This window comes from Aquarana catesbeiana, linkage group LG03 (genome assembly GCF_042186555.1).
Source record: "Aquarana catesbeiana isolate 2022-GZ linkage group LG03, ASM4218655v1, whole genome shotgun sequence".
Taxonomy (NCBI): domain Eukaryota; kingdom Metazoa; phylum Chordata; class Amphibia; order Anura; family Ranidae; genus Aquarana; species Aquarana catesbeiana.
The window spans coordinates 278,716,539-278,733,943 of record NC_133326.1 but is presented as its reverse complement, the minus strand read 5'-3'; the positions used below and the strand labels follow the sequence as shown (position 1 = coordinate 278,733,943).

Sequence of the window (17,405 nt, the reverse complement as noted above, 5' to 3'; positions counted from 1 at the left end):
TAAAGTGGTATACCACTTTAAAGCTTGTGATGTCTAAGAAGCAGGCTTTTGCTTCTGTCTAGGTTTAATAAATTGAAAAGGTAGAAAATGTGGAGGGGGGGGTGGGGGAACACCCACATACTAACTGCTCACCACTGGACATAAGTACTGTAAGTTTTTTTTACTGCAACCTTTGGAGTGTTAACTTTGCATTCTTGCCCAAAGCAACTGTACTATTATAACACTGGTAAATACGTTTTGAAATCAAAGAATTGACAATGCTCGATTTTTCAAATAATTTTATTTGACCAGAGAAGGAGCGAGTTTTTGACTTGCTTAAAAGAAGGTGTTTGGTCTCTTGGTGGTGAAGCGAGGCTTGTGCTGGCGACGCAGAACCCTGTGTGGTAGAGGGAACTTGATCTTTGAGTCCTAAAATTAAAAAAAAAAAAAAAAAAAATATATATGTCAATTATGTTATTTGGCAGACTTAAATTTTGAAAGCGTTAAATTTTGAAATTTTATCAAGCGTCAGAGTTTAACTTGCACACACGCACTTAATAGGACAGTCTTGTATTTTAAGGCCTTGTTTACACAGGGCTTTTTAATCTGTGCGGGGCCATGTTTTCCTGGAATGGGATGCAGAGATTTTTGCATCCCTCTACCTGCAGTCCCATAGCTGTCAAATGGGATGCAGTGGCTGCACAAACACAGCCGCTGCTCCCAGTGTGACATTGGTGCCGCTGCATTGCCCTGAACGTAACATAGGTGCAACCCCTTTGCCAGCAAAACATGGCCTTGCATGGGGCACAGATTAAAATGCCATGTGTTGGCAAATTCTTACTTGCACATGCTTTCTATAAAAGTACTAATTCAACTTCACTTCAAACTGTCAACTCAAAAAAACCCTCACCTTTGTTACCAATTACTTTTTAACCACTTAAGGACCAAGCCTCTTTCTGAGATTTGTTGTTTACAAGTTAAAAACTTTAAACTAGAAAATTACTTAGAACCCCCAAAAATTACACATTTTTCTTCTTACAAGCGCACTTTTTTTTGAAATTTTTTTTTTTTTTTTTAATTCAAAAAAGAAAAAAGTAAAGTTAGCCCAATTTTTTTTTTTACTGTGAAAGATAATGTTACGCTGAGTACATTGATACCCAACATGCCACACTTCAAAATTGCGCATGCTCGTGGAATGGCAACAAACTTTTACCCTAAACACAAAAACACACTACGGGTTGCATGTTTTAAGTTACAGAGGAGGTCTAGGGCTAGAATTATTGCTCACGCTCTACCGATCACAGTGATACCTCACATGTGTGATTTGAACGCAGTTTTCATATGCGGGCGCTAGTCATGTATGCGTTCGCTTCTGCACGCTAGCTCGTCGGGACGGGGCGCGTTTAAAAAATTTCTCTCTTCATATTTTACACTTTTTTTTTTTTTAAACAAAAATTGTCACTTTTTTTCCCAATTACAAGGAAAAACATCCCTTGTAATAGAAAAAAAGCATGACAGGACCCCTTAAATATGAGATCTGGGGTCAAAAAGACCTCAGATCTCATATTTATATTAAAATGCAATTTAAAAAAAAAAAAAAAAAAAAAAAAAAAAAAAAAAAAAAGCCCTTTAAACGCTATGGGCGGAAGTGATGTTTTGACGCCGCTTCCGCCCTGCAGTGATATGGAGATGGGTGGGGGCCATCTTTCCCTCACTCGTCTCCATACCCAGCAAGGGGACAGACGCAAATGCCGCTGCCGACGGCTCCGGTAGGCACCGGATCGCAGTGGGAGGGCCCCCCCCTCCCGCCACCGATAAAAGTGATCTTGCTGCAAATCTGCCACAGAGACCACTTTTACTTTAAACCGGACAGCCGGCTGAAAAGGAGGATGCTGCCATAACGATATCCTCCTTCAAAGTATCAACGTAAAACGACGGTGGGCGGTCCCAGAAGTGGTTAAAGCAACTATAGCTAAAAAACATTTTAAAATTAAAGCTGTACCTATAAAGAACACTGTCCAAGCCACCAAATACTGCCCTGATCAACAGGAACAACTAACAGATTGACACCTATGAGGGAAAACCTTTCCAAGTGTGTAGATCTGTTGAGTCCCACACAGCAGTGTTCCTTCACTGACTGCTACGCCACAATTGCATCCTGTAAGGAAGTGGGGGTTGGCACACCCAAGAGCAAACAAGGACTGCGGGGGACACAGGACAAAGACTCCCAGAAGAGTTGCTTTCTGCACAGACTTAGGCCATCGATTCCCTCTTTATCAGAGGGAAAAAAGTATAAGTATTTACATTTGTCTTTACAGGTACAGTTTCATCATGTTTGGTTTAGGGACAGCCTCAATCTTAACTTTGTTCATGCAGGACAAAGCAACAGGGTATATGAAATGCTACTTGATTAAAAAAATGTAAAATACCTTCGTCCTGAAACTAAATAGAAAAATTGGAGAAAGTGGGTGCAATATGGACTCATGGTACAGTATGGACACCATGAATTTCGAAAAATATAAAAAAAATACAAAAAATTTGTTAAAAATTCTTGTAGATCATTCTGATGAGTATACTCCTGAGGAAGTGGGTCACTGCAAAACATTTAGGCCTCTTTCACACAGACTGTCCGTTCAGGTAAGCCTGTCAGTCTTTAAGGCGGACCTGAACGGACACTCCATGGAGGGTCGGATGTCAGCGGTGACATGTCCGCTGACATCCGACCCGCTCTGATCCGAAAAAGTGTAACGGAGGAAAAACCTACATTTCCATCCGTTTCCGGATCGGACGGCGACAGACTCTACGGTCTGTCATCACCCGTTCCCCCATAGGGGAGAGCGGCGCTCTGACAGGTCCGTCGCTGCACAGTGTTCAGCGACGGACCTGTCATTTTCCTGCTCAGCGGGGATCGGCGGAGCGATCCCCGCTGAGCAAGCGGATGTTCACGGGACGGATCATCACTGATCCGCCCCATGTGAAAGAGCCCGTAGAGTTTGCAACTGGAGAATTGTTTGTTGAAAATATTGCAGAATTTGTTTGATCTTTCTTTTCCCAGATTGCATCAGAGAATTGGGTGCCTTTAATGAGTAGCATCCGGTGTTTAGTATACATTTGTCTAACTAAAAACAACAGGGTAGCCGTAATGTCTTGCCCCCCTAGCAGCAAATATTCTTTCCTACACTACCTTGCTGCCAGAAGCAATTCCTAATTGTATATGGGAGGTGCACGACATTCCCTTTCCACCTATGTGACAATTTTAGAGCATTGCAAAAATCCAACTAGAGCTTACATGCTCCTTTTTTGCCGTTGATGGCTAAAAAAGAGTGATATGAATGCAAACGGAAAATCATGTGCTTCTAGAGGACCATGCTTTTAACAACTCAACTTTTATTAAGGCCACAAGTACCAAAACATGCTGTAGCAACTAGTGACATTAATTCTCTTATGTATAGACAGACTTGTGTACAAAGATTTCTCCCACATTTTTGCATTTGAATAGAAACTAGTGTTCACTCATAACAGGTCTATAAAATTGCAATCATGCTTGCTTTCTTTCTCTTGTAACAGTAGGTATGCCATGGTTACACAAGGGTCCTACTTACATGGAACTGCTTGATGGCAGGTCTGCGACACTTGTTGGCAGGAATCACCTCAACCTTCATGATCTGAATAGCATGGGCACGAGCACGATGGCGTGCACCCATGTCGCGGTCTAGAGAAAGGAGTGAGCGAGTTAGAGAACTGAGCTTTTCATTTTCTAACACATGAAAATTACAATGCCGGATGCAAAATGTGGTGGTCCACTGAAGAACATTCTAAATATCAAGACTTGGGGACCCTTTACAACGTGTGCCATTCCTGAGCACCTCTAAAGCCTAAACTGACATTGGTAGTTCTGGTCATATCACTAACTTTAAAGAATCCGGGCAAAAGCTAAGAAAACTCTTGGACACCTGCTTTGGTGCCCTTAATAGACTGTTCAACATGTGGATTCCGAACTCCGGGTAAACCCATTACTAAATGGTACACCTAATTTGTGGAGCCCTGCCCAACCAGAATTGCAATGAGTTTTATGCACATACCAAAATCTTGTACCCTGCATCTCATTTTCACCTTTCTTTAACAGCATAGTCTGACAGCTAAGAGTGCACTCCCAGCCAAATGGGGAATGCAGATTACGTACTCTTGGCACACTAGGTACCGTGCTACTAAAATGTAGTATCTGCCCCACGTTATTCAAAGTTGTAGACAATAAGAAGATAAAGAGCAAGTACCCGAAAATTTCCCCACACATACATCACCTAAGGCCAGGCAAAAGAAAGGTATTACAGGCTCTATGAAATGCTACTTGCTTACTCTTAAATATGGATGAGCAGACTTCATGGCAAGTTAGCACTGTCCCTGTGTGCCAAGTCTGAACTGAAACACCAGAATACAGTGGAACCTTTGTTTAAGAGTAACATGGTTAACAAGTGTTTTCAAAAACACTAGCAACTTTAAAAATCCTGACTCGGTTTGCGAGTGTTATCTCGCAAAAATGAGCAGGATTCAAGCCAATGGGGTGTGCAGTACCGCATTTGGCCAGAGGTGCGGGGGTGCCTGTGACACTCTCGGAACGGTTCGGAAATACCCGGTTTCAGAGTTGAGCCAAGCTGTCCTAGTATTTCCGAGGCTCTCCGGTGCGCCCCCACCTCTGGCCACAAGCGGTATTGCATGCAATAGAAGTCAATGCGGAACTAGTTATCTTCGTTTCCATTGACTTCTATGGGGAAACTCGCTTTGATATGTGAGTGCTTTGGATTACAAGCATTCTCCTGGAACAGATTATGCTCGTAATCCAAGGTTCCACTGTACATTAGACAACTGAATGGAAAGTTATCCCTGCAGTGTACTTCAATTAGCAAGCTGTAGAGTTTTGGGCTCTGCTGAGAGACATCTCAGATCAAATTATACTGTCCAGCAGAGGTGTCAGTCACAACACTGTCTGTAGAGAAATCTTGGTATGTAAAATAGTGCCTGAATCTATTTTACAGTATTATTGTAATCAGCCTGTAGTATATTTCTCAGACGCATTTTCTCCCATACATCTCATGAAATATCTTGTAGCAATACTTTGAAACCTTATGGATCACAGTTATTAGTCATGCACATAAAGTCAGTGTTACCAGGTAAGGGCAAACAAGCTTTACTTTATTCTCTTGTGGGAGCTCTTTTGTAGAGTGGTTTGGGAAATTGCCTCAGCCATTTATACTTAAGCTGGCCATAGATGGTTTAACTACTCCCCGCCTGCCGTATATTGAGACTGCAGACCGGATCCTTACATTCTGGGGCGCCCTCATATGACATTGCGCTGTGTTCCTAGGACCTGGCGCGACCCCAATCTGGGTAAAGAGCTGATGACGCAGCTCTTTGCCAATGTGATTAACAGTGTCCAATCACAGCCGGTCACATGTAAATACAGAAGTGCCATTAATCAGCTCTCTTCATATGACAGTGGGAGGCAAGGAGAGTTGATCAGCAGCATCTCCTCGCAGGGAAGACTGTACAGATAATCAGTGCAGCCTCAACAGTGCCCCCCCAAAAAAAAAAAAAAATTAGATTTAGAGATATATATATATATATATATATATATATATATATATATATATATATATATATATATATATATATATATATATATATATATATATATATATATATATATATATATATATATATATATCACACACCAGTGTTGATTAAATACCACCAAAGCAATGCTTTATTTGTGTGTTGGGGGGGGTAAAAAAAAAAAAAAAAAATGTCATTTGGGTACAGCATGGCAATGGTCAAAGTGTGACAGCGCTGAAGGCTGAAAATTGGCCTGGGCAGGAAGGGGGTTTAAGAGTCCAGTATCGAAGCAGTTAAACAGATTCCTTCATCCACACAGAACAAGGAAGACCTGGCATTATTCTGGCAGCGGGATTCTGCACTGTCAGAATAAAATGATCATCAGCTGCTGGTTGACAAGTTTTTGACCATTCCCATTCAACAAGAGTCAATCTAAAGATCAACCACTGTCAAACAGGGATTGCCATACATGGATCAAACTTCGTCCAGTCCCTGCTGAACCAGACGAATTTCAAGCCACCTATGGCCGGCTTTAGATGTGGTCCTTTTTGTACATACCAAATGTTTGCTTTACTACAGGTCTATCCTAAAACTATTTCATAACAAAATCACAAGTATGGGGATTATAAAAAAAAAAAATATATATATGAATGCCCATTTCAGGGCAACATTTCATTTTGAGGTAAAGTTCTGTGACTGCAGAAAAGGTCTATGTAAAAAAATACTAAAGTAACTACTTACAGCACTGTGTCACAGCTCCAGCTGTAGTCAAGTCTCTATACTCTCTGTACATATTGTGTGTTCCACTACGGGAGTCATAGCGTAGCCAGATGCCAAAGTTCTTCACTTTCAGTGGAGATTTCTCAAAAACCTGGAAAGGAATTAGGAAAAATAAAAAAAAATAAAAAAACAAACAAAAATAAAAAAACAACAATGCATCAATCTCTGTGTATAAGTTTAATTGGAAGTTACACGACCAAATTATTTTCTTACGAATTGTCCGTGAGGAAAGTGTTTAGCTAGGCTACACAAGAGACTAGGTAGCCATTTAAAACAAAGCCCAGGGTGTTAGCCCCGTTACTACTGAAAAGGGGATCAGCTTGCTGAAGTCTTTTGCATTTGACACTCGAGTATACCCAGTGGTTCCTTCTATCAGCCCCTACACTACTGGGCCCTGTAAACATAGGGAGGGCCCACTGGATGAAACAACTGCATAGCAGGGATCATGCCATTCAACTCTCCTGAAAGTTCAGGATGCAGAAGAATTTACAGCAAGCTTCTCTTGTGCAGTGCCACAATCTTTTGTGTTTTTTTTTTTTTTTTAAATAGCCAACATAGTGCCCACGTGTAAGCTGTAACCAAAATAGAGTAGCTTAGCAACTATGTCATACCAGAGATCCACACGTTTCACCTAACTTTGAGGAGCATTAAGAATACTCAGGGCTTTTTTTCAGGGGGAACTTGGTGGAACTCAGTTCCACCACCTCTGGCTCAGACCCTTGGGGGGCCTGCTCACCACAGTCACTTGTAAAACACAGAAGTTCAGTTTCTGTGCTTACAAGTGACAGCTCTGCACTCTGTAACCCCCCTGAACCCTGTATGCAATGCAATCCTGGTATTTAATGCCCCTTTAAGACCCTCCTACTGTTCGTGAAATTTGACCGACCACACCCACTATTTGATGCGATTTGGAGGGTGTGTGTGAAAGGAGGTGTTTTGGGGGGGGGGCCTCGTGGTTGAGTTCCATCACCTATTGTTTGAGAAAAAAAAAAGCCCTGAGAATACTAGTAACGATAAAGGAAAATATGAGTCTATGGCAGCATTAACTCCACCTAAAAGTGTCAATTCACAACTAAAATGAATTACAAGTGTAGAACTTTCAGTTTCACTTTCATGGGCACATCAGCTCCAGAAAGGCGACAAAGTCCTGTTGCTGTGTGCACACCAGACAAGATTATTACACAGAATAATAATCTTTGGGTTTTGTGTGCACCCCTGACATTCCGTGCTAAGTCATGTTCAAGCAATTACCTTCACAACACCACCAAGCTGTAATCTTTATAAAGCAGATTTTTTTTTTCTTCTCAAATCAAAGACACCACACACAAAGTAGTTCTTGACTATAGCATTTCAGATAACTTACTTGTCCACAATACACAATCTCTCCAGATGCCTTCTTCATCTTTTTCAGTTGAGAGACAAAGTACCAAAAACGAGACTTTGCAACAACATGGTTGGGTGCGAAAATTCGCATACGGTAAAGAGGTGGAACAGGTGCCTTGACAGTAGGCAGACTGCGCCCGATTACTTTGTACTCCCTTAGCTACAAAAGAAAAACAGTAAAATGATGGTTACTAATATTTCCATTTCTACAGTAATTGGAAAAGCTGCAACTTTCATACAGTTGTAACAAAGCCTGAGACCTTGGAACTATCATTTATACACAAATCGCTGAAAAATGTCATAAGATTAGTTATGACAGAAAAGTTGATATTTAGTGATTACATGGCTCTCACAATCTAGTTGGTCACCTGCTTTACAAGAGAATCCAGTCAAAGTACAATATAATCTGAAGAAAACTAAAAGGACCCCCTGAAGGTGTTAAAGCGGCACTGAAGCCCCACTGTAAAGGTAGACTTCTTGTGGAAAAAAAAAAGAAAAGAAATTTATATACAAATAAAATGGGCCCTTTAGGGCCAGAGGGCAGAAGTGACGTTTGACGTTGCTCCAGTCCTCCAAGGGCATAGAGTCAAGTGAGGGCCATCTTGCCCACACTCGACTTCCTGCCCATCCATTGGATCCAATCGTTTACACCGCTGCTAATCTCTCCAGTAAGAGGCAGGAGAGGGCTCACTCCCGCCAACCCATAAAAGTGATCCAGTGGCAAATCCGCCGCTAGAATCACTTGTGTGAAAGAGGATCGCCCACTGTGGAAAAATATACTGGGGATATGACAGTTAGCTGCTGCCAAAACCCTGGTTATTACTGTCAAAGTAGAGACGTATATCCACGGTGGGTGATCTGTAAGTGGTTAAAGAGAACCAGTCACAAAAAAAAAAGAAAAAAAAAAAAAAACAAAAAAACAAAAACAAAACACCTTTATGGGGGACTTTTGTCCCATAGGTAATGAAAAAAGTTGAAGTACAATTTTTTTTTTTTTGGTAACTGTAAAAAAGTTACACCCAAGCATACAAAATCATGGGAGGAGGGGGTGAGGGCAGAGAGGACTGTTGCACATAATGGAGGGACGTATGCTGACCATGGTGGTCAGGGCTCAGCAGCCCTGATTATCATGGTCAGTACAGAGAGGGATACAGAAAGTGGCAGGTTCAGACAGGTTTTTTTTTTTACAGTTTAGAGGGGGCAGATTACACAGCACAAGCACTGTAATCTGCTTTAAGTGACCAGGATCTATATCTATATTTTTTTTTTTTTTTGGTTAACGAACACAATGTGTGTTCTGGCACGTTAATGTGCGTTTTGACACATTCCAGATGCAAAAAACAGAGCAGGTTCTACTTTTGTTGCCTGAACTGTTCACACTGGTGTGAACTAAGGCCATTGGAATACATGGAAAACACACCGCATGCATTTTTTCTAATGTGGTTTAAGTGCTCTGGAAAAGTATCTGGTGTGAACCAGACCCAAAAACAAATGTCATATTGCAGTCTACCAACCACTGGATATGGTGGCTGCATAAATTCTTTTTTATTTCACCCTTCGTTTTTATCTGTTAATTGGCCAGTAGCACACCTGCTGTCTTAGGCCTCTTTCACATTGGTGGATTCCACCAGCTCAGCAGGGAATTTGTCTGCCGATTCCCACCGAGCAGGCAGATGGCTTGTCTGTTTACTCCACTTATGCAGAGAGGACAGACACAGCCTGCTCTCCTCTATGGACGGTCGGATGTAAACAGACCACCTTGTCTGTTTGGACATCCAATGGATTGGACAGCCATCGGGTGTAATTTTTTTTACCAGCCAACATAGTGCCCATGTGTAAGACCCCATACACACTACAACTTTTGTTGGATTTCCTTTAGATTTACCAAAACCATGTAGTGCAAGGGCCTGCCCGAATGCATACAAATTGACTCTTAGGGCACTTTTACACAGAGACGCGCTGGGAGTAAAGCGCCGCTATTTTTAGCAGCGCTTTACCATCGTTTTAGCAGAGCTTTTCGGCCGCTAGCAGGGCGCTTTTAACCACCGCTATCGGCCGAAGGGTTGAAAGCGCCCGCAAAGTGCCGATGCTTCCCATCGATTTCAATGGGCAGGGGAGCGTTGGCACTGCTCCTAAAGCACCTCAAAGAAGCTGCTGGCAGGACTGAGCGTCCTGCCAGCACACCACTCCAGTGTGAAAGCCCTCGCTTTGCAGGCGCTATTTTTATTAGCACTATAGCACCTCAGTGTGAGAGCAGCCTTAACGTTTGACCTCATATGGTTTTGGTAAATCTGAAGGAGAAGAAAAAAAAAAAAAAATCTACAGAAAATTGTATACTGTGTATCCAGCTTGAGTTGTATCCAATAGCTTAGCAACTGTCATACCAGAGATCCACACAATGTTTCACTCAACTTTGAGGAGCATTAAAATACCAGTCAAGATAAAAGAAAATGTGTCTATGGCAGCATTAACTCCACCTAAAAGTGACAATTCACAACTAAAATGAATTACAAGTGTAGAACTTTCAGTTTCACTTTCATGGGCACATCAGCTCCAGAAAGGCGACAAAGTCCTGTTGCTGTGTGCACACCAGACAAGATTATTACACAGAATAATAATCTTTGGGTTTTGTGTGCACCCCTGACATTCTGTGCTAAGTCATGTTCAAGTAACACTACACAACCCCATACTAATCTTTATAAAAGCAGAATTAAGATTTTAAAGCACCACTGACAAAAAAACAAAAAAAAAAAAACTTAGCAGGCAGATTTATTGCAGAAAACACATGCACTGTCTTTTGCAATAAAATGCCCTTACCTGCCTGCCATCTTCTCCAGCATTGTAAACTGAGCTGCACATGCCTAGCTCAGTTTACATTGATGGGATGACTGCCTCCTGCGCAATGTTATTTAGCGCCAGCCAATGAAGAGGCCTGAAAACTGGCAAGTAGACTATGCCGGCACCAGACTATTGGATAGGCAAGTATGGCGACTTTTGTAACCCTTTCCAACCTTAGGACATTTAGGCTGCATTCACACCTGAGCGTTTCAAAGTCACGCGATTTTGCCGCTTTTTACCACGATTGTGTTCAGGTCACCAATGTAAAAGGCAGAAAAACGCCTGTAACCTACCCCAAAAAAGCTCATGTTCTTTTTTGAGCTTAGGGTGTTTTGCTTCAGGTGACAAAACGCTCAGATGCCATTAAAATTAATGCGATTTTGCTTGTTGGGCATTTTGTGGAGCTGAAAACGCTCAGGTTGAATGCAGCCTTAAAGTGGATCTAAAGGACTTCTACAGACATAGACCTTCATTAATCAGTTAATTTAGAAATTTGCAGCTGCTTTCCCTAGGCCTGATGAAGGCCTAAGCCATTAGAAACACCAAACCATTTTGCGGTAAACATTAGGGGTGCGCATCTTCACTGGTCTCAGGATTCGATTAAGATTATCTGGTCAACTGTTCGATTCCGCGATGCATTACGATTACCGACAAGCTCCCACTTCTGCTTGGGCCGCCTAGGCGGCCCTTCCACCCTGCAATCTTCTCGGACACATCACAGTTCCCAAAAGATTACCCGGCTATGCAGTAAAGCGCAGTGAGGCATGAGCACCCGGCTGTGAAGCTGCAAGCTGTCATAGCTGGATGCCCACAGTAGTATTGCCAGTGCCGTGGACAGCCACTTGTGCCCGTCAAACGCAGCCATCACTTCACTAACCCCCCCCCCACAATGCAAGGGCCACCACTGGTGCTGACAGTTCCTTGGCATTCCTGTTTGCACCTTCCAGCACACTAGGAGTTAACAGTGGAATGTGCACAGGATAGCCAGGGACCTGTCAGCACAGAGCGAGAGGTGCAAGTAGAGTACATTTGTACTCTGTTTTTAAAATTACTTTCTTTTAATAAATGCCGTGTTACAATGAATGAAGCGCACCGCTGTACCGTATGTGCTTTTTGAAAAAAAAATGTCACTTCATACCGAATTTCACAGTAGTACGATACATCTCGCTCATGTGACTCCCCCCCCCCGCACGTCTCCTGGGTCCTGACGTCAGCGGGGAATTCTCAGCCCCGCCTGCTGACTGTAGCTATCGTATCAGAAGAGAGGCGGGCGGGACTGAGAATTCCCTGCTAACGTCAGGACCCAGGAGACGTGAGGAGAGCGGAGAGAGGCGGGGGGGCCAGGAGTCACATGAGCAAGATGTATTTTACTACTGTGAAATTCGGTATGAAGTGACATTTTTTAAAAAAGCACATACAGCGGTGCACTTCATTCATTGTAACATCGCATTAAAATAAAGTAATTTTAAAAAATACACTCTGATCGCTTTCCCGGGAGGGGCGGGGCTAGACATCACCCGCAATCGATTTTCTGGTCCCTATGCATCGATGCCGCATCGGGGACACCCGAATCGCGATGCAACGATTAATTTCAGCACCCCTAGTAAACCGCAGTGTGTGGCCAATTAACCCTTTCTCTGCCAAGTTACGTACACTGGATGGACCCGACAGCGTCTTTTTTTTCTTTTTTACACACACTCCCAGTGGATGCAGCCACCAGGATTGTGTGTAAATCTGACAAGCCGGCTTTGAATTGTCAGCTGAAAGCAGTCCAGCGCCTCCAGCAGCGCTGGGTTGCTTTCATACTCCCCAGTAACAGCCCCACTCTTCCCCATCTTGTTGCTGGCCAAGAAGGGAAGCGTAAAATGTCACTTCCTGGTTACCCCGTCAGCTTCCCCAGCCAGTATGACCGGGAAAGAATGTATTGCAATGTGATCTGCGTTACATTCAGTGGAACACAGGAGACATCCAGGATCTTATACCCGATGTCTCATTTTTTTGTCCCCTATGTGATGAAGAGTTGAAGTACAAAAATTTTTTTTTTTGGTAACTAAAAAATTCAAATTACACCCAAGCATATAAAATCCCCCCCCTCTCAGAAAAGATATAATGTTTTGGGGGTTTATGCAATTTTCAGGCCTAAAAGTATTTAACCACTTCCCTACCACGCATAGTGATATGACGGCGGCGGGAACCCTTTGTCCCTCCGGGCTGCCGTCATGAGGCACCCAATGCACGTGCCCGGCGGCCGCGATGTCCGCCTGGCATCTGCAATTGCCTGTGAACACAGCAGGACCTTGGATCTGTGTGTAAACACACAGATCCACGTCCTGTCAGGTGAGAGGAGACTGATGGTGTGTTCCCAGTACAGAGGAACACTGATCAGTCTCCTCCCCCTACAATTAGAATCACTCCCTAGGATACACTTAACCCCGTGATCACCCCCAAGTGTTAACCCCTTCCCTGCCAGTCACATTTACAGTAATCAGTGCATTTTTATAGCTCTGATCGCTGTATAAAATGTGAATGTCACTTTTATTCCTATTACAAGAAGTGTAAACAACCCTTGTAATAGAAAAAAAAAAAAAAAAAAAAACCCATGACAGGACCTCTTAAATATGAGATCTGGGGTCAAAAAGACCTCGGATCTCATTTACACTAAAATGCAATAAAAAAAAAAAAAAAAGTATACATGTCCCTTTAAGAGCTATGGGTGGAAATGACGTTTTGACATCGCTTCCGCCCTGCAATGGTATGGAGCCAAGTGGGGGCCATCTTCTCCTCAGTCAGCTCCATACCACAGATCAAGAAGGATCCGATCACCTCCACAGCTACCAACGGCTCCAGTAAGCGGCAGAGGGCGGCGGGAGGGAGGGACACCCTCCCCCGATAAAAGTGATTTTTCGGCGAATACGCCAGAGACCACTTACCTGAAAGCCGCCCGCTGAAGAGGATACCGGGGTTATGGCAGCTAGCTGCTGCCATAACAACGATATTCCTCTTCAAACAGCTGACGTATAACGACGGCGGGCGGCCAGCAAGTAGTTAAAGTATCTGTTAGAGTTATGGCATAAGGGCCGATTCAAACCACACTTTCAATGCATTCTAGTGCACCCCCCCCCCCCTTTTATGTTAATTCAGGGCGATGTGTGTTCTGGCACGTTTACATGTATTGATATTTCAGATGCAAAAAAAAATGCAACAGGTTCTACTTCTGACTGAACTGGAACTGACCACACTGGTGTGAACTAAGGCCATTGGAATACATGGAAAACACCACATGCATTTTTTTTCTAATGTGGTTTTTTTTCTAAAATGCTCTGGACAAGTATCTGGCGTGAACTAGACAGTAACTAAACCCAAAAACAAATGTCATATTGCAGTCTACCAAACACTGGATACGGTGGCTGCATTCTTTTTTTTAATTTCACCCTTTACTTTCATCTGTTAATAGGCCAGTAGCACACCTGCCGTCTTAGGCCTCATTCACATTGGTGGATTCCACCAGCTCAGCAGGCGGATGGCTTGTCTGTTTACTCCACTTATGCAGAGAGGACACAGCCTGCTCTCCTCTATGGACGGTCGGATGTAAACAGACCACCTTGTCTGTTTACACCCGATGGCCATCCAATCCACTAGGCTACATGGATGGGGGAATAAATCCTCATCCGTCTGTTTTTAGCAGATAGAACTGGATGTCCACTGAGACACACTGCTCTATAGAGGGTCCAATTAGGTTTGCCTAAAAACTGACAAGTGTACTCGATTGGTTCGCCAATGCGAAAGGGGCCTCAAGCCTAGTACATGGGTCAAATGTTGGGCAACATCAGCCAGTTAAATAAAAATCAGCCAACATTCGGCCTGTGTGTACTGCAGCTGGTCTGACAGAAGCCAGCTGTTCAGCCAGCTTTTGTTGGATGAACATGCTAAAAAACCAGCAGCTGACTGTCTCCCAATGAGTGCTCTCAGCCAATGGCTGATAGCGCTGAACGGAGTGTTCTGGCAGGACCCGTCCCCCTGTCAGAACACAATAGCACAGTAGGGGAGATCGCTGTACTAACAGATTGTTAGTACAGCGGCTCCGATCTGAGCTGTCAGTTTTTCTTTCAACCTACTGGGTTGAAAGAAAACCTAGTGTGTACTAGGCTTTAGGGTGGCTACATTCACTCCTTCACTGTATCCACCCTTGGGACAGCAGCGCTGTCAATATATGCAAGAGGGGAATGCTGGGTAGATTGAGGCTCGGTCCACACATGCGAGAACCTGTGCAATTCCAGTACGGGTTCCTGCATCACATGTCACCTGCTAGCGGATCACACTATCCTATGCGAACTGCTGCAGGTGTCAATAGAAAGTTAATGACACCCCCAGATCAATTCACATATTACAGTGCAAACTGTCAAATGGTACAGGAATCGGTCCGCATAGAACACCCATGCGATCAGATTCCAGTGTGGACCAAAAGCAGGGTCCTGCAGCATTTTGGTGTGAATGCGATGCAAATTCACAGAATGTATGGCTGAATTTGCATCGCACAGAAATCGCATGTGATCTGCACAACAGTGCGGTGCAAATCACATGTGATGGCTATCAAACAAGTGTTCATTACATTACATACGTGACTAACAATTTAATGCATGAACTCCAGCTAACACTTAAGCAGTTACAGCAATAATTTTTCTTTTTGGAGGAGATATATATATATATATATATATATATATATATATATATATATCTCTCTCTCTCTCTCTCTCTCAACACACTGACCAATGCAATCACCCCTGTCAGTTGAAAAAAATTGTCTCCACCCTCTGCCACTTTTGCTGGACAATTTGGTCTGTTCATGGAGGCTGAAAACCAACATATTGGACAGATCAGGTAATAAACTAGGTTACAGAAAGGCTTCGGAAAGACAAAAGACTACAGGCCTAAATGCAAGCTGTGGGTGACCCTGTCAGCACCCTCCTACCAGATGCCCTTCGATCTGAAGGTAAAGGGAATCCGGTTAGAATGTGCAGCTGAACAACACTTACATCTGATCAGGCCGTGCCAGGTATCCTAAGGGACACCTGAGAAATAAGGTGAAAGCCATTGTAAAGTGTTAGTAGTCTGGCTGTCATACTAATCCAGACCATGTTTTCTCAAAGCGAGCAAGAAGGTGGTTCCAATGGCAGATACCTCGTTTTCTGAGATCTATAAAGGAGAAGGTGGCTAAATATATATAATCTGAGGAAGCTGCAGCTAGAGCACATGGTAGGAGCACACATATACTCTGAGCACATCACACTGTGCGGCGCCCCATAGAAGTCCATGGCCGCCCTCAGGCCTCTCATTCTCGCACATCCTCGGCCTGGAGTCTACAACTACCCCACACCACACTATCGGGGGGCACACAAGAGGTGAAGAAATAGGAGCATTCTACACACACCATCCCTCCCCGTACAGCCTATCTCCCACCCTGCCCCCCAGTCACGGCCACATGGCTCAACTAGAAGCCGCCATGATGTAGGCCGCGAGTGTAACCAGCTCCTTCCGAGGCCATAAAGCACCGGCAGACGTCATGGAGCGAAGCTGCCACTCTCTGAGGGCACCTGGAGCACATTCCGACCTTCTCCCCTCCCGTCCAGCCCCCCCGGGCCGTTCTACGCCGACAATCCTTACAGTGCCGGACGCCTTCATGCTGCCTCGATCCCTGCCGCCGAGCGAAAGGAAGTGGAGAGGCCTGCGCTGCCATACGTCACCATGCACGTCACCGCCTATTGGCCGCCACAGAGCTTCGAGTTTTCATTGGACAAGCTACCAGTCAGTCATCCCCTTCCTGCTAGCCTCTCTAGTCTAAAAGCTGGGCTTATATATGTGTAATCTGTGGTTGGTGCTCGCTGGCAGGGATAGATGAGTTGGAGATTCGTCCAATGTCTTCTGTTTCCAAAAACTTTATTCATTGGTGTAACAGAGACATGTTGGTACTGGGTGTCCTCCTGGGATTACAAGTCATTGGTCATTCATTGGGGTTGTTTGTTGGAGTGGTGACTGTGGAAGGGCCCTTGGTGTGAAATGCCAGGGAGGGCCAGGAGTGTGAGCATGGATGTGACACCAGAAGATGGAGGTCACATCATTAGTAAAGTTCAATAAGAACAAAGGTCCACCTGTTTCAATGTGTCTATGCGTGTCACTAATAACTTCCATATCCCTGTATCACAACCAACTTCCATATCCTTGTATCCCTGCCAACTTCCATATCTTTGTATCCCCACCAACTTCCATATCCCTGTATTCCTACCAACTTCCATATCCCTGTATCCCTACCAACTTCCATATCCTTGTATACCTACCAACTTCCATATCCTTGTATTCCCACCAACTTCCATATCCTTGTATCCCCACCAACTTCCATATCCCTACCAACTTCCATGTCCCTGTATCCCCACCAACTTCCATATCCCTGTATCACAACCAATTTCCATATCCTTGTATCACAACCGATTTCCATATCCTTGTATCTCCCCACCAACTTCCATATCCTTGTATCTCCACCAACTTCCATATCCTTGTATCCCTACCAACTTCCATATCCTTGTATTCCCACCAACTTCCATATCCTTGTATCCCCACCAACTTCCATATCCTTGTATCCCCACCAACTTCCATATCCTTGTATCTCTACCAACCTACCAACTTCCATATCCTTGTATCCCCACCAACTTCCATATCCTTGTATCCCCACCAACTTCCATATCCTTGTATCCCCACCAACTTCCATATCCTTGTATACCCACCAACTTCCATATCCTTGTATCCCCACCAACTTTCATATC

At 43.8% G+C, this 17,405-nt stretch overlaps 1 protein-coding gene and 2 non-coding genes across 3 annotated transcripts; all 3 read right to left on the bottom strand.

Moving 5' to 3' along the window:
• Positions 1–263: 263 nt before the first annotated feature.
• RPL18A (ribosomal protein L18a) lies at positions 264–16,389 on the bottom strand. Its single transcript, XM_073620137.1, has 5 exons — positions 16,252–16,389; positions 7,733–7,912; positions 6,331–6,460; positions 3,582–3,691; positions 264–408 (listed from the first exon to the last, which is right to left on the bottom strand). Exons 1-5 carry the CDS (start codon positions 16,267–16,269, stop codon positions 316–318), a joined length of 531 nt encoding a protein of 176 aa, XP_073476238.1. The 5' UTR covers positions 16,270–16,389; the 3' UTR covers positions 264–315.
• Positions 7,456–7,583, bottom strand: LOC141135766 (small nucleolar RNA SNORA68). The gene has a single exon (XR_012243620.1). It is a non-coding gene; the product is annotated as a small nucleolar RNA SNORA68 (small nucleolar RNA).
• Positions 10,264–10,391, bottom strand: LOC141135765 (small nucleolar RNA SNORA68). The gene has a single exon (XR_012243619.1). It is a non-coding gene; the product is annotated as a small nucleolar RNA SNORA68 (small nucleolar RNA).
• Positions 16,390–17,405: the final 1,016 nt, after the last annotated feature.